This window comes from Bacidia gigantensis, assembly GCF_019456465.1.
Source record: "Bacidia gigantensis strain McMullin 20006 chromosome Unknown scaffold_268, whole genome shotgun sequence".
Taxonomy (NCBI): Eukaryota; Fungi; Ascomycota; class Lecanoromycetes; order Lecanorales; family Ramalinaceae; genus Bacidia; species Bacidia gigantensis.
The window spans coordinates 1,521,838-1,549,063 of NW_025408614.1; the positions used below are offsets into that span (position 1 = coordinate 1,521,838).

Sequence of the window (27,226 nt, forward strand, 5' to 3'; positions counted from 1 at the left end):
CCTCCACGGCTTCACCGAGGACATCACCCAATCCAACGCTCAACCTTCTCCAATTCCTAGTACAGCCTAGTCCCACCCCTCTCCTCCTTTCCCTTTCTTCCCCTCCTCCCTTCTCCCCCGTTTCCCCCTTTCTTCTCTATCAGCCCCCCACTGCCCTCCCACGACTTTCCCACCGTACCACCGCGTCGGTGACTAGGTCCAGATACCCGCTCCCATAGAGAGACGCCTTCCCGGGCGGTTCAAAGCAGTCCACCGCGTCAGGAAATTTCCCGGAGGGGATGGGCGATGCTGTAAGTTTGACACAAAAGCTTTGGAGATTCGATGGGAGATGGGGGGAATGTCTCAGATTGGTTAGGTGGGTGGTCTGAGAGTGTAAGATCGCTGTACTTTCGATGGGAGATTGGGGGATTGATGGATCGGGATTAGTGGGTCTGTTTTTGGCGTTGATGGATGCATGGGGGGGATGAGAGGAAAGGGTGATTGGTGAGGAGGAAGGTTGTGGTGGTGATGGTGGTGAGGGGGCGTGCGTTGAGTTCATGCAGAGTGTAAGGGCCCGCATACGATGGTGTAGTAGGGAATGGTTGGATCAGGTTAGTCCGAATGTGAAGCGAAAGTTCTTCGTCCCACACTATCGAAATTTTGCCTTTGAGATAGCTGGGGCTACCGAGAATCGTCTTTGCTGTCTCGTTGTTCATGTTATCACGCCTTGGTCGACCCTCTTTAGGAGGTTATGCGGTCTGAACATCTTATATTAAGTCCTTTTGCCAGCTCTTGATAGTTACCGCCGGAACCGGACAGTGCGTACAGCTCTCACTGACAGTATCTAAATCAGGAACCATCTTGAGGATGTGTTCGCACAAGAGTTGGATGCTGTGAGCAACAACAAGGACTTAAGTGCAAGAAAAGCCGAGCTGCGAGTGCCTACTGCCTTTTCTCCTGGGCGTTTCGTCAGAGCCTCCCATTTCTCGTCAGGTATGGTTTTGGTGGCCATGCATTCCAGAAATGCATCTCTATCATCCCTTGCGTCTGCCGTAGATTTCGTCTCCTAGAAAACCTCAGTACATACTGTAGTATGTATACTCAGACGACCAGGCAATCCTTTCGCCTTTCATTGCATTATACACCACAGCATCTCCTACTACAGTCCAACCTCCTTTTTCCCTAGTTCGCAAGACCACAGGTACGCTGCACCCTTTGAATACAACGATCTCGTCCCCAATTTCCGCCTTTCTGTCAACCCAGCCAAGCGAGAAATCTCCCACTGCCAGACGCATGTCCAATGCCAAAATTCGTTCAAGATGCTTGCAGTTCTGCCGGGAAAGCACCCCAATTATTCCTTGTCCTATGAACGCGTCATACATGAAACCGAGAAAGTGAAGAAGTGCAAATGTACATAAAAACGATCCCATAGCAAGAAAGGTCCACGGAAATTTGGATTCTCCCTTAGGCCAAGAAGGCTTCGATCCGATAACCCAGTTGGCTGGACCACGAAGATCTATGTCTTCCCCCAGTAGATCCGTCATTTGATTTTCGGACATCCATTTAGACAGCATTGGGCTATGTTGACGCATTTGCTCTCGATAGTCTAGGCGAAATCTCGATGTCTCGGGTTTGTCTTGGTGGGATTCCCTGGTATTTTTCCACTGGGACCATACTTCGAAAAAGATTGGGGCACTGGGAAGTGTTTGGTTGGATTTTGAGGAGGCATCTTCCCACGGCACAAGGGACACAACGAATGCTAATGCTTTTGATATTTCGTTATCTGCGAAACGGTCTGATAAGCTCTGCTTTGTCGCTTGAGCTGGCCGCGGATGTTTCTGATCTAGCGAGTCCGAGATACTGGTGGAAAGTCTGTGTATTGTGCCAATCCGGCGACCTTGGGCTTTCAGCGTCATGCCTTCAATTGAATGCTTGGCATGGCTTCCCCGATGCGCGTTCCATTGCGGCCAGCAAGCATCACGATTGCCGCCCAGCGCCGCTTTCCATTCATTCCAGCTGAAAGATCGTTGTTGATATGGTCCGACTATTGATTGAGGCCGCAAAAAATGTCGTCTTCGTCGAGCGTCGCTCCATAGACTCGGTGCGAACCAATTTGGCGACCAGCTAGGTCCTAATTCGTGTCCAGCGTTCCCAAGCATCGGTACTATGTCAAGTCGTTTCGAAATCTCTATGATTGACGTTGTCAGGGCAAGAGCAATGATTGCAGGAGGGGCAGAGTATGTAGGCACAGGAAGGTGCAACTTAGCATCAAAGGCCTGTGAGTATTGAAGATTAGCAGTCCGTCAATTTCAGGCCTGCTCTACTCTTACCAGGCCATAAACCCCATACACACGGTCGAGCATGTTAGACGACTGCGATTTGTACGAGCGTTGAAGAATATCCAGTAGCCGGAGAGGGTCTGCGCTCCTGACTTGGGCCCTGATTTCAATGATTGTGTTGACTTGCTGAATGCCGGAGACATTTTTCAAGAAAGCAAGGCGTTGAACGATGTCAATTGCCTTTTCCACGCAAGCAAAAGGAATTCGCTGTGAACCACAAACGATGTCAACTTTCACACCAAAGGCCAGTTCCTGAAGGATCCATACACGGGCCCAGTATTGATGAGTGAAAAACTGATAGATTGCGCGCAAGTTCTTCTTCCACGGTTCACGATAACGAGCAATCAGATCCGATAATTTGACATGTTCATCTGGATCTTGGCTGGACTCAATATCGCCGGTGAGGCTTCTTCTTTCCAGTAATCGAATAGCGCTCTCGTACTCCCACATCTCACTGAAGAGAGGAAGGGTGTGTGTCTCTAGGCGGCCCGTGTCCGGAAGGCATACCACGACATCGCGTGCACTTCGGTAGATTGCGTCCATACGCAAAATCTGTTGGCTGCGTTCCTCAACATCCTGCTGATTGATACAAAGAGCATCTGCCCAGACTCGCTCGTAACCAAGATAGGCGAGATTTGAGAGAGCGTTGTAAAGATTGCGTCCAACGCGTAAGACATGAGTTTTAGAATAGCCGAGCGATTCGCCGGTATGATCGACGTCGTAGTTGATCAATATTGGTAGTTTATCATGTTGGTCGCCCCACGGGTAAGAGAGCGCAGTGTAGGCCGGAGGACCTACGAGCGAGAAATGATCTATGACACACTTGAAGGACTGGGCTTCGCCACTTTGACAATTAGAAGGCAGTCTCAAGAGACGTATCTCGCTCTTAGAGGTATCAAGCTTCTTATATTGCCAGTTGCCTGAATTATCGAGCTCAGTGTGGCGCAAATCGGCGTGTGCAATGTCCTGGGACCCTGAACTTCCGCTTGAATCATGAATGATCGGGGATTGAGGTGATGACATGCTTGTCCATGATGGTATTTAATGACCCTACAAACTCAACGGGCTGCCATAGCAATACGACAATGACAAGTGCGCCAGGATTGGTTCCAACATTTCAGCTATGAGCAAGGGACTGCAATCGAACCCCCAATCAATGTCGTGCTGCATTAGTCCAGATCACGATTAAAAGGGCTTCTGGTGTAACACACGATGTCAGATAAGTGCTCAGCCCTGGCCTTTAGGGCGCTAAGATCGTTGCAGTTCCCGTCGTATCACACATGCGAAAACCTTAGTTACGCCGCAGGAGTGTATTCGGGTGAGGACCTCTAGTTGATGCGATTCATTCTCTGAGGCACTTCCCTTACGTCTACGGAGGAGCACTCCTGTCATCCTGCCCATGTCGGGCTCAAAGAACAAGGGCAGATGGGAGCGCTGGAGGGGTTCAACGGGCCGACTCCGGGCGGTTCAGCCTTAAATACACCCCTAAACGACACTGCTGATGGAAGCCACAACGCGTGATTCCGGTTGCGGACCAGTTCTTTCACATCTCGTGTATCTCGACACCAAAGCAAATTCTTTCATATCCCCGGCTGAGAAATGTCTTCCGGCTTCGTCTCTGCTGGCACCATCGACCAACCAGTCCAACGAGACGAAGAATGGCTTAAAGCGCAACAAGACATTGAAGTCGCTCGTCGACAAAAAGAGGCTGAAGGTGTCCAGGACGGTGGCAAGTCCTTATACGAGGTGTTACAGAACAACAAAGGTGGCAAACTATCAAACGCGCATCTTCACGTTGCATTTCAGCTTGGCTGACATGTCAGGTTTGCTTTGCCCCTCATAGCTGCGAAACAAGACGCTTTCGAAGAATCAATCAAGTTAAAGAACCAATTTCGCAACCTAGAGGAAGACGAAGTTGATTTTCTTGACTCCGTTCTTGAATCTACGCGGGCGAAAGAGGAAGAGGTCAAGAACGAGACTGCTACGCAGCTTGAGATTTTCAGGAAGCAGCAAGAGGAGGCAGACAAAGCTGCCAGGGGAGCTGACGACGCTGACGGGCAAGAAAACGCCGGAAGCCCTCTTGAAGAGGTGCCAAGCTGGGGTGTTGGACCTCGAAAAAGGAAGAAGGGCACATCGAAGGAGGGATCGACGGGCTTTAAACTTAGAAAATCATCAACAACACATGATGCCCAAAGAGGTGTTGATTTGAAGGGTGTGGTCGAGCCGGCCAAGACACCACTTCATAAAGACACTCATCTACGTAGTACAACAGAGGAAAAGTCGCCAGGCGAGTCTCCTCCAAACATCAAAGTCAGCCCTGGAAAGCCTGATAACGATGCACCAAAATTGAACAAGCCGTCGGCTACTTTGGATCTTGGCTTACTCGCCTACAGCTCTGATGAGGACGGTTGAGACCCTTCCGATTACTATCTAGTAGTCTGCAAATATTAATTCTCTTTCAAATCAAGCCTATCTTCCCGTTTGAGCGATCGAGATCTTGTTGGGGTCTGATGTCCACAAGCATTTCAATCGCGTGCAAACAAAGGAACAAAGATGCTTGTGTCTCGTACGACAGGACCCGAACAATTCATTGTTCCTGGAAATATATGGCATGGATCCTCCTCACCCAAATCCTCCTCAAGGAAGATTGCGGAGCATAACGACTTTCTGACTCTTCTGTCTCCACGACAGCCCACCAAGAAGTCTGTAGATAGCGCAATGTCTACAGCAGTCGCTAGTGCTGCCACTGTCTTAGGCGACGGCGTCTTTGCGTTCCCAAATGTGAAGCATAACAAGAACGGGACAACTTATTTCGGATCTAAACCCAGAGATGCAAGTCAAACTCAACCTCGGGTCAGTGCGAAGACAACAAAAATCAAGGAGCGTGGAAACTCGGACGAAGAAAAGAGAGATAATGACTCACCACTAAACATCATACAGTCAGCCCATAATATGGATATAGATCTTCTAAGTGACATTCTGTACAAGCATGCCGTAATCAAAGATTTGGCTGTCCCGGAAGCAAGAAATATCAGCATACCAAAAGGCTACGCCATGGATGGTGAGATTAAGCCGGCCGACATTTACAACATGAGACAGGGTATCAAAAGCGACCTCAAGCGTAAGCGGCAAGAAGGTGTTCGAGTAAAATCTAGCGAGTCTAAACATCCTGGCGGTTTCCGTCCCCATGAAGTCAACAATTGCGGAGCCGTCAGCCTCAAAGGATGCAAGGCTAGCTCTCTAGACATTGATATACACCCATTGCTTGCAAGAGCTCGGTTTGATGACACACCCGACGCAGTCTATGATCAGCTCGCTCCCGCACTTCGTCTTGCGACGATGTTTCTGACGCAACCCTCCTGCATGCAATTCTGGATTACTGTCGCTTTGGGAGAGCGAGTTGACGATGACGAGATGACCTCAAAGTTTGCCAAAAATTGTCAGCGGATTCGGAATCATGTCGAGCTCACGGAAGAAAATGCGGCGCGAATAATCAAGCATCTGAAGGATGTAGGGGAATCAGACATCATACACTTTGCTTTCAAGCATAAGCTTCGTACTGGTACAGCGGACGTTTGGGCCAACTCTGGTCCAATCTGCGACTATCTCGGGGTGAAACGGGCCCCAGGACTGAAAGGCACACTCACCCGTTCGATAATTCAGCTTCACGCAGATTATTACGTCGTAGCAAAGAAGCTCAGCCAGCTCAAATATCCAGAAGTCTCCCAACAGCTGCGCTTCTGCTTCCTCTTCGCTAATCTGATGATGCACGAACTAGCTCACTCCATAGAAGGAGCATATATTCGAATGCGACACGAGCAATGGGCAGAATTTCAGCGCTCGAGGACTTATACGGAACCTTTTTGGCTCGACTGGCAGCGACCGCCCGAGTGTGGGAAAGCTTGGGAGCACACGATGTTCGGTGGCGAGATTCACCCAATCAACAACCGTGTCGACGGTTCCCACGGTATAGGTACGAGTGACTGGCCGCCTAGAGGTACAAGCGATCACCCGGACAGGCGGACGTGGTACACACTACCAATGAAATACATAGAGGGGCTTTTCCAAAAAAGCACGTGGCAAAAGAAATACGCTCTTGACGATACCTCAGCTTTTCACATACCGCGGACGGGAGCCACATCGCTATACATGAACTTCTTTACAACAATGCCGTTGTCGTCCCTTGCGAAGACAGTGTATGGGGACACGGATTTGATGGAAATCGTGACCGAGGAGCCGCCCTCGAAATTGAGAAAGAAGGCTACCGGAGCGAAAGAAGCACATCGGCCGACCCCTGAAGAGGTGGCTCCACAAACCTTACCCACAGAAAAGAGTCACCCGCCGAAATTTCAAAATACGAAGAGTCTGCTGTCTGTCATGTCTGGGCCGCTGCCGACGTCGCGAGAGGCGGCACCCACAGATAAAATCAAGCCTTTTACGGTGCAAGAGCTCCATTGGTTTAAAGAGAAGCTTGCATCTCAACAGACAGATCTAGAAAGCAGCAATGTCGTGGTTGAAAATTGATCTGTTTTTGTGAAGGTAGATTGTATAATTTGACAAGGATAGCGTGCATCACTGTTGGATAGAATGATATAATAATATGTGTATAGGTTTATCAAAAGGACAACAGTGAGGCTGTTTCATGCATGTTGAACTTGACGTTAAAGAGCATTTAGGAATATGGAAGCAGAGGAGCTCTTCCCCCAGTCGCGATCATCTGGTGTGATTTCGGGATAGCATCTGTTGGACACACACCTTCTTGACAGCCCCTATCAAAAGGAGGTCTATGAGATGTATACTTTATTTGACACTAATTCTAGTCAGAAACTTGCATCCAGGTCATACCTTGCGGTCGAATAATTTACGTCAGGAGAGCACACTCGCTTTTGCAGAATGAAACGAGTACCTCTTTGTTGCAAGACGCGGAGAGGTCTTCAATGCTGCAACACAAGATCAGTGATTTCTCGTCATCAAGCAATGCATCTAGATCCCCTTTGCTTGCTCCTTTGCTCGGGCTAACTTCATCTTGTCCCGAATTGGCAATTTGGTTCTATGATTGTTCAATATCTTCCCTTACCTTGAATCTTGGTTAAGCAACAGTTTTCAAATCTTTCATTTCACTTTGCAAGACATGTTTTCCTGAATGAGCCATCAGGCGCCCCGTACGCGTGTTCCTTTTAAGGTTTAGCATATAATGCAATCACTTGCATCAGGCTCTCCCCGAGGCTGACCCGCCGGCTTCACAAGGCGAAATTCACACCCACTAGAGTAGCCGAAGCTTGATTCTCCACATTGAAAACAAGATATAAAGCGGTCTTTGCATCTCATCCGCTTTCACCCATTTGACATGATCTAATCCACCATCTTCCTCAGCGTCAATAAACCCCAAACCCGTTTAACAAAATTTATTACCATGCCCAAAACATCGCCCAAGACCACTTTGGCATACCTTACCCTCCTAGGCCTTCTTTTCACCCTCGTCCTCACCGCTAATATTACCACCTTCCTCTCCCTCCAAACCTTCCCAAACCTCCCAACCCCACTGCCCAAAGCTTCGGGCCTCATCCTCTCAAACTCCCTCCTCGCAGCCATAAGTCTCGTTTCCACGATCACGCTCGCGCTACTCTGGAACCACACCCGATTATCTTTTTATCACGACTGCAACCTTCCCTGTCCCCCACCTTCCCAAATCTCCCAAATCTTCAACTTCTTTAACTTTCTCCTCCAATTGATTGGGGTGCCCACAACCCTCAACGCACGCGACGAGAGGGCAAGGGAACAGGAAGCTACGATCACACGACTGAAGGAGCTGTGCCAGCGACTGGAAGTTACGGTGAGTAGTCAGCAGGCGCAGGCTCAGGATATGGGAGTGTGGCGGGAGAGGCCGCCGAAGTATAGCGAATTCGGGGCGGAGAAAGGAGGGAAGGGGAAGGGGAAAGGTTTGAGGGCTAGATTTGAACGGTTTTTTGAGTTCGGTGGGTTGAGGGGAGGGAAGGGAGGGGGTAGGAGTGTTTGAGTGAGGTTTGTCCGCGGCTTGAAGCGGTGGCGATGAGTTTATAGGCACAACGGATGGAAAGGGGTAGGGATCATGAATTTGGATATGGGCTTTAGTAAATGTATAAGATCTTAGTAGAAAAAGTTCGAATAATATTTGAATATTAATCGAATATTTTGATTTTGCCAAGTTAAACCAAACAATAATTTTCAAAAATCAATGAATAGCTCGGTTGAACTTTAATTGAACTTTTTCAATCTGCCAAAAATTACCCAATGGTGGATCTTATACTTGCGATGAGACTGCGTAATCAGGTAACAGCCAGAGGGAAGGGGAGAATGAGAGAGTAGCAACATAAAAAACCATAGTATTCGTCGACTTGATGCTAAGCATCTTGAGCAATCGATAAGAGTATCCTGATGCTTCCCTAATCAATTGAGAGGACTCCATGGGCGTCGGCGTTGGCAAAGACATGCAGAGCTTTCCCAAATTTCTCTAGCACATGCAAGCAGGGCCGCAGTTTCTTCAGCAGCTGACGAGGTCGACTGGCCTTAGCATGCTTCTCCTCAACTAATTGATGTCATGTATGACATCGACGACTGTCGAATCTTCCAGAAACGCTCTTTGAGAATTAACTAGATCCCTTGTCTGTAACTCGAATGCTTTGATGGACGTCCAGGCATCCCAGGCTCGAGTGGCCTGTTTATTGAGGCTCATGACTATAAATGAATCATCATCAAAATTAAATCAAAGTGGTTATGACCATGGCATTCCTCTACCGCAAGTCAGTGAGATATTGCGAAATTCATGTCGCGGTCAGCTCGATGCTCCTCGGTACGACTCAGCCCTATTCATTGGGCTTCAGCAGCTTGACCCATTACGCAATGACGATGATGTCTACATAATTCCAATACTGCGTGTGGAGACACATGTAATGAGCTCAGGGTGTTGGAAATGAAACAAGAGAAGAGGTTTCGCGGGAGCGTGAAATGACAGGAACGACTGACGGTGGACAGTAGCTCACAACTAACAGCAGATCGGAGGTAAGTATTTTTATATATGAAATGTTTGACTGATCAATCAACAAGCTCCGGTGGTGCAGTGGCTAGCATATCAGAACTTCAGCACTTGCAGAAACCATTGGGCTGCCTTCGGGAGTAAGCACGAGCTTCAATGTTCACCAATGGGGCCTGTTGAAGGGGCCAACGAGCTTTCTGAGGACCGAGGTTCGAAACCTCGTCGGAGCAGAGCTTTTTGGTAATGAAAATGAAATGAAGGCCCCTTTCTTTTTGAGTGGAACATAGATTGCCACGAACAACATACCTAACCAAAGGAAGGGGGGTTGTGGAATGGTCTCGAAAAGTGAATAATTCTGTAGATTCAGGTGCCAAGGACGTAGATTAAGACCAAAAATCTGGGCTACTCCACGCCCTCACTATAAATCCTGCCGAGTATAATCCAGGAGCAGCGTATGGCGCACCCTCCGCTTTTATATAAAAGATGCGTCTAACGACAGGATTGGCGAAGGCGACTGTAACATGTCTTTGCCAGGACCAAATGCAGCCAATCATGAGTACGTTCTCTTCCGGTCTATGAAGTCTTTCGCCGTGAGGCTCATACTTTGTCATCTTCTCTCATCTCTTCCGCAGGCTCTTCATCAACATGCAGCACTTCGCCTCGTGGGAAGACAGGGCCGGGATGTGCCACATTAAGGAAGAACGCAGCTACGATAATCATCCTAGACATCTCAGTCAGCCAAATTCTCGCACTTCAGTAAGATCAAGGACTTACACTCCCTCCAGGCCAATAAAAAGCCCCTCGTTATGAATCAACGGCCCACTATACCCATCACTCAGCTCATCAATACGATAGATACACCTGATCAATATCAAGACGATCGCTCCTGACAAGAACGCCACAAACACCCTAAACTTCGTGGGCAATTTCTTCTCGTTCTTCGTCGCCTTGTAATATCTCCACGCAAACTCCAGCGACAGGCTTATGAAGACGCATAATGTGAAGACCTGGAAGGACAGCCCAGCAATGGAGATGCTCACGGCAGCGGAATTGTCGCCTGTGGATTGCGAGGATTCGGCCCCGCCGATGGCTTGTAGGACGAGTGAGATAACGTCGCAGGGGATGAAGACCCAGTAGTAGAATTTTGCGGGGAAGCGGGCGTATTGAGGTCCGAGGTAATTGACGATTTTTGCGAGGGTGAAATAGATGGCTGCGGTCATGAAGACGGGGGCGAAGGTGATGCAGACTATTGTACGTTAGTCTCATCTTCAAATCATGGATATTCCATGGTTTGAGGGTGGTAGCCGTACTGATCTGTATCAAGAACCCATTGAACGAGAACGGATCATCGTGCAGTGTGATCCTTCCCGGATATCCTATAAGTTCACATATACAGCCCGTGACCACACAGCCCATGAATGTCCACGTCCGCCATCTTATGCCTTGGTATAAGTGTATGAGGGCGCTGATGCCGAAGAGAGCTATAAAGACGGCTTGCGCGGCGATCGAAGGTTGATATTGGTAGACGCTGAGAATGATGGGGCAGATCTCCAGGGTGCAATTGGCGTCGGGACCGTATGCGACGTAGCTGTATGGAGGATCGAGGAGTTGTTGCGGATCTTGCACCCCTGCTGGGAATTTTGGAGGCAGCTTGTCCATGTCTCAGGGCTGGAGGGTAGGTTGAGGGGTTGTTTGCCTACTCGATTGCGCGAAGATAGAGGATGTCGTAGGGAACGATAGGTGAGCGGCAGAGGTAGGGAGAGATGGAATTAAAGGGCACACGGCCCTTTTGACGTCGTGGTTGCAGCCCATATTGATATGATTCATTTGGAGCGGTTAGGCCGTGGACGTTTTGCGAATGCGAGCCTTACGTAGGCTTAGGTAACCATCTGCGCTAGTCTTGTTATGGTGCATCTTGAGAGATCCTAGCCATGTCTAGTATAGCTGCCATCAGTACCGGCTTCATTGATTGGGGGCTTCGCGACAGCGGAAGGCTTGTTTATATCGCTAAATGTCGGTCGGTCTATTCTTCCGCATGTCGGCCGTACTTTCCCGAATACGCGAGAGGAGAGGCCCATGGCTTTGCATTTGGACTGTGGAGCAGCAACTGAAATACTTAAGGACGTGATGATCTCGTGCGGTTCCAATGCCTTTTTATGAATCCCATCGGTCTCGTCAGCCTGACTAAGCTGTGCCAGGCTTCCAATTTGCAGAAGGCCGATTACGTTGCTCTCCGGGGCTGATGTTTGTCGCCCCTTCGTTTCTTGGCAGCCGGATTAGGAAATTTTGAGCATATAATCTTGCTCTCTTCGACGAACTCAGCACCATCTGACAATAGCAAGCGATGAGCTGTGCATGGCAGGAGTATGTACCTCGTATGTCATACGTCGAGATGCCCGCGGTGATAATACGCCGTTAGCGAGCTGAGTATCGCGGTGTCTGTAATTCAGCCTTGATTCGCTGATGCGGCGTGCCTTTTAATCAAGTCTTGAAATTTCATCTTGTCCTTGTTGAAGACTTCAACATGCGAAAAATGCGCCTTTGACAGTGTTTGTGGTCTTTCCGGAGAGCGGCTTGTCCAATCGCCTTTCGTGCGTACGACGCTTCTGCGGTCATGGCCGAGTATCCTTTCACCGCGCAATTTCAGTACCTGAAGTCCTGGAAAGAGTTTCCCTATGTGAATGCACTTCATCATGTTATTTTTTCCCGTGAGAAGGGCTGTGTTCCTTGCTTGTATTTCAGCTGTTCAGCTGGCACCGTATTCGTGTTCACCTGGGTATGCTGGACCAGCACAAGAGAGAAAAGGGGAGGAAATGAAGAACGCGACATATGAATAGATAACCCGAGCAGAGGATCGAAGTAAAAGAAGAAGGAGCGGTCTTCTAGTCGCAGCCTTTCATTCGGACGTTCCAACGAAAGGCTCGTGACATATCACACCCCAGTCAGCCTCGCACACGCGTTGCTATCGCGGATATATTCAACACAGTCGCTGTGCCTCATCGACTTATGGAGTACTTGGTACAGTCTCTCGGAGCTTACTGAGGCAGGACGAATATTTAAGTGAGGCACATTCTCACCATTGCAGGGGCATACCCTATGGATGACCTAATCGTGTTAGGTACTTAAGACTCTTCTTTACGGTGCTCGAGTTGGTAGAAGCAGCTGATGTTGTATAGCAAACTTTCAAGATCATAATAATGTGGAGAGAAGACTGAAGTTGCTATAACAAAGCTGAGGACTGCGGCAACTCTGGTCCATAAATTCCTCTTGTGGGCTCTATATTGCGAACCAATCATATTGTTTGATGATAGAATCTACCCTGCAATCCTTGGGAGCTTGCTTCCTATCGGAAACAGCGGTGCTGCCAGGCTAATCAGGATAGCACAACCCGTCTCGCTAGCCACTAAGCTTACCAGCTATTGTTCGGCGCTTCGCATCTTGCAGTGAAAGGTCGGCCGCCGGCAAGGAGATACTACATTTCCAAAGTCGCCCATCTCCCGAATACGTGAACTAAACGTACGATTGCATCGAGTACGAGAGCGGTGACCCACTCCAGAGCTCTACGTAGCGCTAACAGGAAGGATTGGAACTTTCCTGGTAGGTATTTCGTATCAGCCAATATTCAGCCGAAAGACTAGTAGAATTGGCAGCCATGTCCTCAGGCTCCGAGAAGGACCGTGCGGATCTGAAAGGCGTGCGTTTCATCAAACAGATGTCAGCAGCTTCGGAGCTCAATTTCGGAATCGACGATTCAACTCCTCGCACCAATTCTAGTCCCGCATCTACATATGCGGGCCTGACGGAGACTTCTCTGAATAACCAAGCGAAAGAAAAAACAAGTGCTGCAACAAGCACAGCAAGTAAAGAGGACGCTGAGTCAATACAGTCTTCGAATCCGGACAAGTCAACCACCTCAGGGCAATCGTCGAGGACCAAATAGGTCAAACAGTAACACGGCTTGCTCTAAGGGATAAGCTGAGGCTCCAAACTCGCCAGAAACCGTGTCTAGCTCCATTGAATGTGTCTGCAGCCAAACCCTATGTACGAGAGCTCATCTTTCATCCTATTTCAGTTAACCCAGAAGTTTGATAGCCTGATTAGTCACAATGACAGACCCTGTCCTTCTACCACCCTCGAGACCATTGCCGCGATCAGCAGCTTGAAGAACATGAAGAGACAAGTAATACATGTGACTAGTGGCTTTGGAAAAAAATACAAGTCGGAGTTGCTTCATGAAGGCATCAATCTCTACCACGCTACCCATAACCGCGCGGTCGACAGCCATGTAAGAGCAGGGACCTGCTGTTGAAAAAATGGCGCTTGAGGAGCGCTATTTACAGCCCCCTCGGCTGTCTATGCAAGCTCATTTCACTACATCGATTGGTCTTCTCAAGGGCTAGCCTGCACCTGCAGACGAAAGTATACAAGAAGAGATCTTTCCGGGCTACTCGTCATGCAATCGAAAAGGGTTCTTCAGCATCGAGGACAAAGCGACCTAGGCGGTGAGCACGGCTCAACTTCCCGCAAGAGTCAAGCTACGGCTACCTACATTGGTTCTATGCTCGCAACTGAAAATCATGGCAATGGGCCACTTGAGATTTTCAACACCGCAAAGACCTGCGATTACACATGCTGCTCACCCAGTAGACACGTTATAGACGCATTGAATGATTGAGGCCAGAAAAAAATTCTAGTGACACATCATCCACATCTACGACAAAGAGGGGAGGCTTCTCCCACACCCCACCCCTATTCTTGAAGTTTGATGACACTACCGCTGTTCCCCCGAAGAAAGGTCTCAGTGAGCAACCCTCCAACGGAAAGCTTACGGGAGGAAGTTGGAAGCTCCATTACGATTTCAAGATATCGTTAGAACATCATTAGTTGCGGAAACATGAAGTCAACTGTTGCTAGATCGTATACTCAATTAAATAACGGGCCAGACGAGCGACAATCACCAAGCCCTTTTAATCAACTTGCAAGACATCTTTAAGTCGGCTGACGCCACCACCTCGCTGTCAATACCAGACCTTCCAGTCACAACAGCACATGACGCCCAGACTCACTATACAGAGCGGCAGCAGAGAAGTTCGTCCGATATGACGATGGCCACTGGAGCTCTCGTTTTTCCTATAAGATCAAGTCCGCGACCTTGGACCGGGAGACAACGGTGCATCTTCAAATCAAGGATCCGGTTCGCCGTGGGTTTTCCTCATGGTCGACGGCTTGCTATCCTTGTTCCTCCAGCTCCCAGTGCTGGTCGACGGAATAGTTCACTCCAATCCTAACATCTATTCGACATACGCAAGCCGTTTCACATTCGCTTGTCAGCAGACCTCATTATTTCTACTACTAATTTTCCACTTATCCAAGAAAAGATCTAATGTCACTACCACCGAGGACAAATTGCATTCTGTGCGGAGTTTCCACAATACAATTGACCCGATCCTTGATGGTGGTGACTTTCGGGGGCTGAGGCACGGTGCACCCACCTCATCGTGATTTCGATAAGGCGAGGATTACGCAGCGGGAACATCTTTGCATGAGGACGACAAGTCAAGGCTTGAATCAGACTCTAGGATGGTATCCTCATGGGGAATTTTCACAAATCTTCTCATCAATAGCCTAGTGAAGTAGACGAAGCGAGAGCATGTGAATTTCATTCATCATCAGGCCTGGAGAGCGATTCGTGGCATAAATGTTGACAAATGTATTAGCGAAAACTTGAGGTGAGGTTGCGTTCACGTGCTTGTGAGAGAAATGTAAACATTCGAAGGCACATCATTATGATCTGAATCGCATATGCTCGGGCTTCACGAAGTCAACCCGCGTGACCAACATTCCTGGAAACGGAGGATATCCACAAATCGATTCCCATCAGTCGAATGTCGTCGGAGAAAAGCCTCTTCTGACAGTTCAATGTCGATCACTGCTGCACAACGATCGTTAGACTGCAGGTGATCATCGCCTACAGCATGACGACGCCAATCAACTTCAGCTTTACACGAAATGCTTGTGAGCCAATCGATTCTAGCACGATCCTCTGCTCAACGACTTAGTATTATTATACATTGGCCGTGTGTCGCAATTAACATGGAAATGAAGGATGTACATCGTCTAAGACACAAAGGTGTGCAATCAAACAAGAGGTTAGAGATGTCCATTTGAATATAGCCTCCTTGAAGGACTGCACTCTGCAATTTATAAGGCTCCGAGCCAATGACACCGTTCCAACATGCACTGCATGCAGCAGTCAGCACACCAAAAATCCCTCTCCTCCCCATTCGTATCCCCAAAGAAAAAGGGGGTGCGGAATCCCTCCGCCCGAAACATCCAAACCCAATTCGAGCTCCTACATTTCTCTGCAGCCTAACCACCTTGGACTCCCAGATGCCCTCCCAGCAACCCCCCGATGTCCTTCCACCAGCTCCATAAACCCCCATACCCTTCGCAACAATGCTGGCGCGCTCCCGCCCCCGCCGGCGGCCCTTCATCTACGCCCTCATCGCCCTCACCACCGCCTCCCTAGTCTACCTCTTCGGCCCCCCCATCTTCTCCCCCTCCTCCCACGCCAACCACCCGACCGTCCTCCCGAACTCCGTCCACGAACTCTCCGGCACAGCCTCGAAATGGGCGCATTCCCTCGAACACGAAGTCTCCTCCATCTACCACACCGGCACCTCTTTGAACTCGTCCCCGCGGATTCGCCAAGCGACTATGCTTTACGAGGGGGACAGGGATCATTTGCGACCGATGTATGAGCGCGCGGTGAAGACGCATCTTGAACATGGGGAGCGCTGGGGCGTGCCGACGCACGTGATGAAGAGGCATGTTGTGGAAGAGGGGAGCTTTTTTAATAAGCCGGCGTTCTTGTTGATGTTGGTTATGCAGGAGATGGGCAAGGCGAAAGGGGAGAGGGGCGAGTGGGTCGTCTGGTTCGATGCCGATAGTGTGGTTATGAATCCAGAGGTTAGCTGGGAGATGTTTCTCCCCCCGGCGATTTCGCGGACAAAGATTTTTTGATGACGAAGGATAACAATGGGTTTAATGCGGGTATGATGATATTGAGGGTGTGTGAGCGGACGGTGGATATGCTGGCGCAGGTGCTGGCTATCAAGGGACTGAGGGATGAGGTGGAATTGCCGTTTTATGATCAGAGTGCTATCGATTGGGTTTGTCAGCGGGACGGGTTTAAAGAGCATTTTGTGTATCAGCCGCGACGGTGGTGGAATCGGTATTTTCATGATGCTGATGGGGAGGAGAAGGGGTTGTTCGTTGTGCACTTTGCTGGGATCAATACGGTGGGGACGGATGGGACGAGGACGAAGATCGATAGGATGACGGAGTGGTTGAATAGGGCTGAGGGGAAGGAGAGCGGGGATTGGGCGAGGAGTGTGAAGAAGATTGGGTTGGAGAAGGAGATTGAGGATTTTTGGGAACGGTTGAGGAGGGCGAAGAAGTTGGTGGAGAGGGGGAGGGAGAGGGTGAAGCAGGAGAAGGAGGAGAGAGAGGAGGAAAGTGATGATGGGGACGAGGGGCAGAGCAAGCTTGAGGAGGCGACGGAGAAGTTGATGAAATTGGTCCTGAGGGGGGCAGATGCGACGAGTAATATTACGGATGCCAGTAAGAAGCTTGAGGGGCTTTTGGGGAATTGAGTATCGTTTGAGGAGTGAGGGAGTCGACATATGCGTCGTTTTTGACAGCGAGGGGTTATGGATTGGAATTGCGAGTTGATTGTATTAACAGCATGGCCCGGCGGATCGTTTGGACAATAGATATCTGGAAAAAGCGTTGACAGGCAGGTCCCTTGAGGACTTGTAGTATTTCATAGAGAACAGCTTAGGTATTTCACTCCTATAGAATCCATGCCTACATCTCCCCGACCGCTAGATAATACCATGCCACCAAGTTTGACACAACGAGACTTATTATACAGCACCATCCTCTACCCGCACAAGCAGGTTTCATGTAGTCACCTTTTTAGGCGGCGGCACATCTTCTCCCAGAACGGTCTTCACTTCTTGGCGATATCTTAAATTATCAGCAGCAGCTTTATCCTCGTATGGCTGTAGTATGTAAGTTTGAGACTAGGAATCTAACAGCGTCCAGACTTACTTTCTTCGCGCTAGCACTGAGTTCTTTCCATTCTTTGCCTAGTAGCCCAGAGCGCGTTGGTACTGCCATGCCTTTGTAGTCGTTCGAAGCATTGCGCTCCGTGTAGAAATAATTGTAGGCAATGCGAGGATGCTTCACTTGGCGCTCATCCTTGAGCATGACTTTGTAGGCTGGAGGGACGCGGGCGTTTTTGTTTTGCTTCGCGATGCGTTTGAGCTGCCTTCTCGCGTTGTTGGCCTGCTTGATCTCGCTCGGGCTCTTGGACGCGATGAATTGCCGGTAGTCTCGAGTAGCTTGCTCCTTGACCTGGTTGGCGAGATGATTGTAGTGCTTCGAAGTGGTCAGCAAAGTTATGAAGAGTAAAAAATGATTTATACCTCTAAATCCTCAGGCTGGAAGCTCCGATATTTTACACCAGCGTCTTTGAAGGCACTAGCCATCGCAGGCTTCGTTCCTTTCGTCCCTTTGACAGATTCTGCGGCAAACACCGTCCAGGCTGTAGTTCGACTTCTTGAGGAAGGCGGCGTCAAAGCTTGAGCTTTGTATTTCTGAATTTGGTTCCTTCTCTCTTTCACCGCTCTGCTTGCTTTTTGGGCTTCGGTCAAAGTCTTCTTCGCTTTTGACTTGGACTTGGGCTTTGCTTTGCGCGCTCGTTTAGCTTTGGGTTTCTTAGGGGTTGCCTTCTTGGTCTTTGTTGCTGACTTTGCTGCTGGCTGTGCGGCGGGCTTTTTGGAAGCAGCTTTTGGTACACGAGTTGATGTAGAGCGACCTGTATGTTGCTTAGGTCGCGAGGCAGGCCGCCCCGCATATGTTCGAGCTGATACAGACGCGCAGAGGTAGCTACTCAGGGCGCTGTAGGGAGAGAGCAATGCAATTGCGCCGGCGACGCGGTCTACCTTCGAGCTGACCAGGCTCTGGCGGGAGTGCAGGCATTGAACCTTCAATTGAGATAGACAGGCGATGGAACGCCCACTTTGAAAGATCATGATGATAGTCGATGCTGCTAAGAAGTTTTCGACATCTTTTGGTCTTCTTTGCGCCTTAGAGAGGGACGAGGAGTAGAGAAAGAGCTGGCAATCAGGGTCGTGTGTAGAATCGCGCTCTGAATCCAGAGGGCTGGGAAGGGGCACTAGCCAAGAGCGGTTAGACCATCTTCAGCCCTATGATGCCGTCGTCCTGTCTGCTGCAAATTGAGTCACGAAGGAATATAGAGGGGCCTATTTCGATAGACAAAATTAGAGAACTTCAGTAAACTGAGGTGCACCTACATCTTTGACTTGCAACGACATTTGTGACGTTCACTCAGCAGCGCGCAAGCTGCGAGCCAGGTATACCGCTTCAAACTAAGAGTCATCAGCCCTTACCAACGCGCAACACAGCTCCGATAATGGCAGATCTTGCTTCTTGAATTGCAGTTATAATCTTCTTGTATAGCTCACTCACAAAGGCCGAATCATGGCCCGCCACGGGGGTACTCGCTCACCATCGCCCGTAGGCAGTTCATATTCATCCTCGAAGCGAAGTCGGAGAGAGGACGACCGGCATGAAAGAAGGAAAGATGATGGAAGGAGCCGTCGGCATCGAAGCCGAACAAGAAGCCCTGATGTACGTCTCTCCTTTATTGCTGACCAGACTCGGCTAACAAGACTGACAGCGGCGAAAAGAACGTGACTACCGCCATCGGGACCGTTCTCGAGAGCGATACCGAGACGGCGATGCATACCGATCATCTCACAAAGACCGCTCAAGGGAGCGTCGGAGGTCTCGAGACCGAGACGTGAGAGACTACCGCCGAAGGAGCCGTGAAAGAGAACCTAGGTCCTACAGGGATGACTCCCGTGATAGAGAGCGGCGAAGACGAGAAGATCCGGCTGACTCAAGACGAAAGCGAAGAGATGATAGTAGAGATCGAGCAACTAAAGCTAGTGCTGAAGCGAGCAAGGTAAGTCAGCTGCGCATTCATAGGAATCATTATGCTTATGAATGCAAGTCTGCTGCGCAGGCAGAAGAAGCAAAGAAGGCCGAACGGCTAGCGAAACTCGAAGCTTGGAAACAAAAGCAGGCAGCGGAAAAAGACCGTAAGCAAAAGGAAGCTGAAGCTACAGGTGGCACACGCAATTTACTTGCTGAGATCGACAAGAAGAGCCAAATTCCACCAGCCGTGGATTCACCCCAGTCGCCTGCAACTCCGGTAGAAACGAGCGATCCAAGTTCTCCGGTTCCGTACGCGGGGAAATTTGATCCGAAAGCTATTGCGAAGAAGACAGCTACAACTCCCTCTACCGCTAGCAAACTTGGTGCGGATATTGCATTACCGGGAACTACCAAGACGTCTGCTGGTGTGACCTCCACCAAGCCTAGCTTGACTGCTAACAATCATGTAGCCTCAGCGAAAGGCTCTTCAGGTACGACCGTCTTTGAATGCACTAGTCTATCTCTAACCCTTGATCTAGAAGCAAATCTGCCATTAAAAGCCCGTGGGAACGTCAGCGGCTTCGGCTTGTCAACATCAGAACCTGAGAAGGCTGCTGCTAAGCCTGGCATCGATCTCAATGAAGAAGAGGGACAACGTCGTAAACTAGAGAAGCTCCCGACGCCCCCACCTGAAGATGTGAAGATAGATGAGGATACTGCAATGGCTAACGGTGATAAAGACGAAGATGACGACGAAGACGATGATGAAGCTATGCAAGACGCGATGACAGAAGAAGAAGCAGCCGCAGCAGCTAGATTGGCCGCAGAGAAACGCGAAGAACGATTACAAACCCAAAATTTAGCTGAAGAGACTCAGAATGGAGACGTTGTCATGGCGGAAGCAGAACCTCAACAGCAAGAAGAGGAGGAAGAGGCGGATCCTCTTGATGCATTTATGTCAGGCCTTGGTGATCCTATGAAAACACTTAAAGCTCCCAAACTCAAATTGTCCAAAGGGAAGACACAAGAGCCAGAAGCCATATTCGCCGATGATAATGATGATATGGAGGCTGCTAGACCTGAAGATGATTTACTCAACATCACTAGCAAGAAGAAGAAAAAGGATATCCCAACTGTCAATCATACCAAACAAAAGTATGATTCTTTCAGAAAGAATTTCTATCATGAACCTTTGGAACTGGCTGAGATGAATGAGGACGAAATTTCTAACCTCCGATTTGAACTTGATGGTATCAAGATTCGGGGCGTTGATGCACCAAAGCCTGTGCAGAAATGGTCTCAATGTGGTCTTGGAGTCCAATCGCTTGATGTAGTTCAGAGTCTGGGCTACGAAAGACCCTCATCGATCCAAGCGCAGGCCATACCATCAGTAATGTCCGGCCGTGATGTAATTGGAGTTGCAAAGACAGGGTCCGGCAAAACCATTGCATTCCTCTTGCCAATGTTTCGGCATATCAAAGATCAGCGCCCACTTGATGCACTTGAGGGACCTGTCGGTCTAGTCATGGCACCAACCCGTGAGTTAGCTACTCAAATTCACAGGGATTGCAAGCCTTTTCTGAAGGCACTCAATCTTCGCGCTGTATGTGCATACGGAGGAGCTCCAATCAAGGATCAAATCGCAGATCTCAAAAGAGGTGCAGAGATCATCGTTTGCACGCCAGGTCGCATCATAGATTTGCTTTCAGCAAACTCAGGTAGAGTCACGAATCTGAAGCGTGTGACCTACGTCGTTCTAGACGAGGCTGACAGAATGTTCGACATGGGCTTCGAACCTCAGATCATGAAGATCCTGGCCAACATCAGACCGGATCGACAGACAGTGCTGTTCTCCGCTACATTTCCGAGGCAAATGGAGTCGCTAGCACGTAAGACCTTGGCAAAACCAGTGGAAATAGTCGTTGGTGGACGAAGTGTAGTGGCTCCCGAGATCACACAAATCGTGGAGGTTCGTACTGAAGAGACTAAGTTTCTACGACTGTTAGAGCTGCTAGGCGAACTCTACAACGATGTGAAGAATGAGGATGATCGAGTCCTCATCTTTGTTGATCGCCAGGAGTCGGCTGACGGACTTCTGAAGGACCTGATGAATAAAGGCTATCCATGTCAATCTCTGCATGGTGGTAAGGATCAGATCGACCGAGACTCATGCATTAATGATTTCAAAGATGGTATTTTCCCTATACTTATTGCCACATCTGTTGCTGCTCGGGGTTTAGACGTCAGGCAGCTTGTACTAGTGATAAATTACGATGCACCTAATCATCTGGAGGACTACGTCCACCGAGCTGGACGTACTGGACGTGCTGGCAATAAGGGCACGGCAGTGACATTCATCACGCCTGATCAGCAGCGCTATGCGCCCGACATCTCGAAAGCCCTTCGTCAAAGTGATCAAGAAATCCCCGAGGCATTACAGGAGCTGATGAACGCCTTCATTGAGAAGGTCAAATCCGGTAAGGAGAAAGTTAGTGGCTCAGGCTTCGGAGGCAAGGGACTTGAACGTCTCGATCAGGAACGTGACGCCGTACGCGCACGAGAGCGCAAAACTCACAAAGTGGGAGACGAGCCGGATGAAGACGAGAAAGACGACAAGGAGGACAAGAAAGGCGACGACCTCATCACAAAAGCCGCTTCAATGGTCCAGTCGGCCACAGCACCCCCTCCTGCTCAATTACCCGGTGTTCCGAAAGGCATCGATCTCGATGGAAAAATCATCGTTCACAAATCGGAGGTACCGGCGAAGGGCAGCTCGAATAACCCAATCGACAAAGTCAGCGCAGCGGTGGCTAATATCCATGATCGGCTTAGCAAGAACCGTGAACTCCGTCAAGGCGTGCCAATTGACAATAAAGGACCTGATGCTGGTGCTTTTCATGCTACGCTGGAGATCAATGATTTCCCTCGTAAGTTTTCTTCTGAAGTTCCTTTGTAGAATCGTTCTAACACTGTTACAGAAAAAGCGCGCTGGGCTGTTACTAATCGGACGAACGTGGCGAAAATACTGGAAGCAACAGGTACTTCTATCACAACTAAGGGAAGCTTTTACGGGACAGGAAAAGAACCACAGGGTAGTGAGAATCCGAAGTTGTATATTCTGGTGGAGGGAGATACTGAGCTTGTCGTCACGAACGCTATGCGAGAGCTTATGCGGTTGCTGAAAGAGGGTACCATTGCCGCCGCCGACAGCGATGCCAGAGCTCCGGCTTCTGGCCGCTACAAAGTGGAGTAGCCATCTGTTGTAGATTCTTGCTCGCTAAACCGCTATAACAATATCATCTAATGCGTCAAGCTATCTTACATCATGTCCCAAGCAATTGCGCCAGCCTGCCTCCCTCACGGCATTTATGTAAAAATAGTTGTAGCCTCCAGCTCGACTTTCCAGGCCTGTCAACCTTTACTTGATTCAGTGTGACATGTTTTCTCCTTCATTCTTTCGCTTCAGTTATAGTTTCTAATCTCAGCATTCGTATCGGCATCTCTTCTCCGTCGTTCATCATTACTCAGACTTCCCAACGTATCGCTTCTTCGCTGCGCTTTTTGACTCGCCAATTCCTTCCCCAGCTTTCCGGCGGGTTGCCGCTTCGCTTTTGATGCACGCTCCTATGAAGTTGCCCCGTCAGTAATGAACTAATTCGTGAATCCATTTGCGACTTTTCGCCTCCGCTACTGCCCCTCACCCAACGCTCAACTTGGGGCTTCAGTACACTCCATCACACTCTTTTTTGACGGCCGCCAATAATAGCAATGCTCCTCTCTTCGGTAGGCCCTAGTAAGTGGGTTGGCTCACCTCAGCGGCCTTAGCAGCAGCACTCCTCGCATCTCCCGTTCCGCCACCACCTAGTGTTTGCCCCTGCCCACCAGCCCCAACCCCACTACCACTGGCGATCTTCGGAATCGCAGCACGAGGCTCTGAAGGCTTTCGTGGTGCGGAGCCGAGGACGCGACCGGGTTGCGCGAAATGATCATCGGATGAAGGTGGGGGGTTCGAGGATTTGGAGCACAGGTTGCCCATTGTGGTTTGATTGAGGGGGAAGATGAAGGGTGGGTGTTACGAGATCATTGTAGAGCTAAATATAAGGCAGAAAGTAAGCAGATTGGGGTGGAGGGCGTAAATTTGTGCCTGTGGGTGGTGATGGGTGACGGGCCCTCGGAGGGTGAGTGAGGATATGAGGCATAGATGTCGTGTCCGTAGGTTTCATCTCTAATGCGGAGAGGACTCCACGGACTTTACTGTACGAGATTGCCCCTGTCCCACAAATTGCGTGGGACAATGGATCCTTCACACCCTCGGCCAAGGATTGTCGCACAGGAATTGTCCCCACCCCTCGGTCGTGTAAGTATTGATCTTGCCGGACCAAAAGGTCCTTGCCAAGGACTTTGGCTTCCACTCAATGTCGCTCTGCGGCGAGGGCAGATATATTTAGGCGTCCGCCTGGTCTACTTGCGATGTCAAGAGACGCGGCTCTTAAGAACTTCCGAGAAATGCGCATAAGCCATGGGGGGACAGGTGTACAGAAAGGCTGAAACGCTGACATGTATATTGCATAATTGTTAGGAAATACCTTCTGAGTGATCTGGTCCTTGCTTCATTTGTTTCCTTCAAAATATCAACTTGAATAGAAGGCTACCCTTCAATTACGTATCATGGCAACTTCTAAGCCGAGTGTTCTAACCCCATATGAGGAGGTGATGCCACAAGAACTACCGAAATGGAAGATAGATAATGTCAACAAAGAGATGCAACGGTTTCAAGACAAAGTCAGCAAAGCCAGTAAAAGCTCGGCAGATCCTGAAACGGCAGACATATTGAAGTGCAAGATGGAGAACTCTCAAGCAGCGATGTACTTTCACTGTTTCGTCAATGATATTGTTACCTGGCAGGGGTCATCCGCACAGGAGTATCGCGATCCCTTGGCATGGCTGCGAACTGAAGCACGTATGGTGGTATTTGATTTGAAGAACCTCATGTCATCCATGGAAAACGAATTTAAGAATGACAAATTTCTCAGACAAACCTGCTTTTTTGAATGGAGGGGCATCAACGTACTATTGAATAACCCAAAGAATGCTGATGGCGAAGCAAGCCCAAATAGCCTCTTCAATTATATCCACGCGTTGAATGTGTGCTTTAAGGACGACAAGGATTCAGTCTGGTCGGGTTTGTACCTAGGACTGTGTAGAAAGCTGATGCTTGCATTTCAAGATACAGAACTAGGCCTGTTGATGCTTATTGAGAGATATGATGGAGAGAACGTGTCTGTGGGGACGCATGGGGTACGCGAGACACCTGAATCAACGAGGCCGCAGCAAAGTAAGAGTTCTACTCAAAGGGCGCTCAAAGGCTTCATGCTCTGACATACTTCAAGGTGGCCTTCGGCGTAGACGCCCAAACGTAGAATCTCAGCCTTCTTCGTCCGACAGTGAGCTCAGCACCGCTGATGCTGATCCCAAGAGCCATGCTGAAGCGTGGCTACGATTAGCACAAGCGTCATACGGAATTATCAGTGCATATTCTTGGACCGAGTTGAAAGAGGCGCTCTGGAGAGACGAGCGAGCATCCGTCGCTTGGTCGATGATACTCACCTCTACGAGCAGCATACTCCTTGGCGTAGCCTTCAGCAAGCATTATCGCGACAGTCATCCTGGGTTGGACTCTGACTTCTATATACTCTTATCCGACACCATTCTCCAGCTTTTCTCTCTCTACATCTTAATGATACCATTTTTACGAGGCTATGAGCCAGCCATCCGAGGCACCTGGTTTGGCTTAAGTATAGCACTCAGTGTCGCATTATCAGTTGCGTGTTGCATTGTCCACCCCTATCAATGGCACGCTTCGGAAGTCATCCGGTTTGCAGGTACGTTGATGTCAATCACCGCATCATTGCTCCTTGTGCATGGCATTCACAAGGGCACGACTTCAAGGATCGCAGCAAATACAACTTCAGCAGTGTGAATAGTCGCCTGATGTGCTACATTTCAGCCTTGACACGGCTACCAGTTGCGACAGGTGTGTTGGAGAATCGGGGGCTTCCTTGGTCGTCCGATTGTCTCCAAGGCGACGCCAAAGACAGTCAAATGTACCCACTCATCTGTGCATGATCAGAGTATATGTACATTCCCCGATCTCTTGGTGTTGGCTATTTGGACGCAATTCCGAACCTCGTCGAACAATATCTGACCAGAGTGTTCCATCAATCCGAAAATACAGCAAAGTAGAATTGTGCTTACATCGCGCATTTTTATGCCTGGACGTATTTAGGATCCGAAATTACCTCAACACAAAACTGTGTTGTCCCCTATCTGGCTAAGACTTCTCTCGTCGACACTCGCCACTAGTGCTAAGCTCTTATGTCCAATATCAAAACACTAAATCCGAAGTCCCAGAAAGGAAATTTATGAAGTGTCAACACACCGTGATGAAGGACCTTCCTTAATTTAGAAATATTCCAGGTCTACCTTCGAAATGCGCTATCTATGAAGTTGCATTTACATTTGGCGCTCCCGCGAAGCTCCCGCTGTCATGTCAGTTGGTACCGCGCGGTATCAAAGTAGAGATGACGTATGTTGTTTTGCCTTCATTAGGACGAGATGCGTACTATCTCCCTTCTTGCTTTTCGTGTGCAACATTTTTACACTACGAGTGAAAGTTTTACATCTCGGCGAAATCACGGAAATATTTAGACCTAGGCAGGGCGTCGATTAGATGTCTTCGAAATATTGAAGAGCGCCAATCGCGACGAATGATCGGCCAAAACGATAGCCTCAACCCGTTTTCTCCCAAAGTGTCACTCATCTTTAATACATGCGCGATACAGTACTCAGGACCCTAGACATGATACAGACGCTTGATCTAGAGCCTCGCATTTATCCAGCCTTCAGTGAATGTTCTACCATTCTCTGTGTCCTTACTAGGAACCTACTTCATGGTAGAGCAAATGCTTCAGTATTCAGAGCTACAGACTAGAAGCATGGCAATGATGGCAAATTGCCTTCGCATCGCAATTTTCGTCGCCGCCATACTATCTCAACTTCTTGTCGACTCTACGCTTGCCACCCCAATCTTGCAGCCACCAGCATCGATTTATGGGTCTGTGACCTCGTCCCATGTCAAATCGAATGCGCTTACTAAAAGTCATAATTCATAGCCGAGGTGTTAATTTCCAATATACAATCGCAGGCTCCATACCCCAAGTCCAAGTCGAGCTCTATTACACCCGTGCATATCCCCGGGCTGTTAAACAGCCGTACATTTTCCAGCCATTTGAAGTGATTTACTGCGCCCAAAATTATATCGAAAAGATTCAACTTTTGATCCAACAGCCAGGCCGTGATCCAAGGACCGCACTTGGAGACTTCGACACTGGAGAGCGAGAGTACGCGTGGGGCGAAGTTTACATTGCTTTCGACCACTACGTAGGGCAAGAAGCTCTCACGCTAGGTCAGGCAGAATACTTATTGCAAGCTATCGTGTCGGGCGCACAGGACAGGGAAACTATTGGTCGGACTTTGACGGAGGAGGCGGCGATCACAAGTACATGGGTCAATCGTAGGTTTACTGGACCGATGCAATTGCTCAAAAGGCAGCCGCTTGAAATTGATCAGCTACCTTCTTAAGTACAAGCTGCGATGGCCATCTTACTATCTCTTGGCCTCAATGGCCGAAGTCAAGCCGAAGGATTCTTCCTATTTGAGGCGGTTGAAAGATTGTTGAAGCTATGCTCTCTATATGAACTTGCCCTGCAAGTACATTTGATGGCTAAGATATTTTTGATGGGGATTTTAATAATATGACTTCCAATTCATTCACTTGAACGCCGGGCAGCCAGCGTGGAGATTTGCA

The 27,226-nt window shown here is 49.1% G+C and overlaps 10 protein-coding genes across 10 annotated transcripts; 6 read left to right on the forward strand and 4 right to left on the reverse strand.

Annotated features, from left to right (window-relative positions):
* Positions 1 to 1,986: 1,986 nt before the first annotated feature.
* Positions 1,987 to 3,341, reverse strand: KY384_009203 (uncharacterized protein; the record flags this gene model as incomplete). Its single annotated transcript, XM_044817689.1, has 2 exons — positions 1,987 to 2,103; positions 2,310 to 3,341. The coding sequence occupies 2 exons, from the start codon at positions 3,339 to 3,341 to the stop codon at positions 1,987 to 1,989; spliced, it is 1,149 nt and encodes a 382-aa protein (XP_044664842.1).
* A 576-nt stretch (positions 3,342 to 3,917) lies between these two features.
* On the forward strand, positions 3,918 to 4,730 carry KY384_009204 (uncharacterized protein; the record flags this gene model as incomplete). Its single annotated transcript, XM_044817690.1, has 2 exons — positions 3,918 to 4,083; positions 4,162 to 4,730. The coding sequence occupies 2 exons, from the start codon at positions 3,918 to 3,920 to the stop codon at positions 4,728 to 4,730; spliced, it is 735 nt and encodes a 244-aa protein (XP_044664843.1).
* Positions 4,731 to 4,871: 141 nt separating this feature from the next.
* On the forward strand, positions 4,872 to 6,842 carry KY384_009205 (uncharacterized protein; the record flags this gene model as incomplete). The annotated part of the gene is made up of 1 exon (XM_044817691.1): positions 4,872 to 6,842. One exon carries the CDS (start codon positions 4,872 to 4,874, stop codon positions 6,840 to 6,842), a length of 1,971 nt encoding a protein of 656 aa, XP_044664844.1.
* Positions 6,843 to 9,927: 3,085 nt separating this feature from the next.
* Positions 9,928 to 10,989, reverse strand: KY384_009206 (uncharacterized protein; the record flags this gene model as incomplete). Its single annotated transcript, XM_044817692.1, has 3 exons — positions 9,928 to 10,051; positions 10,105 to 10,576; positions 10,641 to 10,989. 3 exons carry the CDS (start codon positions 10,987 to 10,989, stop codon positions 9,928 to 9,930), a joined length of 945 nt encoding a protein of 314 aa, XP_044664845.1.
* A 1,993-nt stretch (positions 10,990 to 12,982) lies between these two features.
* On the forward strand, positions 12,983 to 13,419 carry KY384_009207 (uncharacterized protein; the record flags this gene model as incomplete). Its single annotated transcript, XM_044817693.1, has 2 exons — positions 12,983 to 13,215; positions 13,248 to 13,419. The coding sequence occupies 2 exons, from the start codon at positions 12,983 to 12,985 to the stop codon at positions 13,417 to 13,419; spliced, it is 405 nt and encodes a 134-aa protein (XP_044664846.1).
* Positions 13,420 to 17,294: 3,875 nt separating this feature from the next.
* Positions 17,295 to 18,431, reverse strand: KY384_009208 (uncharacterized protein; the record flags this gene model as incomplete). Its single annotated transcript, XM_044817694.1, has 3 exons — positions 17,295 to 17,396; positions 17,446 to 17,775; positions 17,823 to 18,431. The coding sequence occupies 3 exons, from the start codon at positions 18,429 to 18,431 to the stop codon at positions 17,295 to 17,297; spliced, it is 1,041 nt and encodes a 346-aa protein (XP_044664847.1).
* A 557-nt stretch (positions 18,432 to 18,988) lies between these two features.
* On the forward strand, positions 18,989 to 19,226 carry KY384_009209 (uncharacterized protein; the record flags this gene model as incomplete). The annotated part of the gene is made up of 2 exons (XM_044817695.1): positions 18,989 to 19,050; positions 19,100 to 19,226. The coding sequence occupies 2 exons, from the start codon at positions 18,989 to 18,991 to the stop codon at positions 19,224 to 19,226; spliced, it is 189 nt and encodes a 62-aa protein (XP_044664848.1).
* Positions 19,227 to 19,274: 48 nt separating this feature from the next.
* Positions 19,275 to 22,612, forward strand: PRP5 (pre-mRNA processing RNA-helicase; the record flags this gene model as incomplete). The annotated part of the gene is made up of 3 exons (XM_044817696.1): positions 19,275 to 19,387; positions 19,411 to 22,286; positions 22,338 to 22,612. The coding sequence occupies 3 exons, from the start codon at positions 19,275 to 19,277 to the stop codon at positions 22,610 to 22,612; spliced, it is 3,264 nt and encodes a 1,087-aa protein (XP_044664849.1).
* A 209-nt stretch (positions 22,613 to 22,821) lies between these two features.
* KY384_009211 (uncharacterized protein) lies at positions 22,822 to 23,395 on the reverse strand (the record flags this gene model as incomplete). Its single annotated transcript, XM_044817697.1, has 2 exons — positions 22,822 to 22,983; positions 23,171 to 23,395. 2 exons carry the CDS (start codon positions 23,393 to 23,395, stop codon positions 22,822 to 22,824), a joined length of 387 nt encoding a protein of 128 aa, XP_044664850.1.
* Positions 23,396 to 24,027: 632 nt separating this feature from the next.
* Positions 24,028 to 27,000, forward strand: KY384_009212 (uncharacterized protein; the record flags this gene model as incomplete). The annotated part of the gene is made up of 4 exons (XM_044817698.1): positions 24,028 to 24,694; positions 24,750 to 25,241; positions 26,317 to 26,473; positions 26,532 to 27,000. The coding sequence occupies 4 exons, from the start codon at positions 24,028 to 24,030 to the stop codon at positions 26,998 to 27,000; spliced, it is 1,785 nt and encodes a 594-aa protein (XP_044664851.1).
* Positions 27,001 to 27,226: the final 226 nt, after the last annotated feature.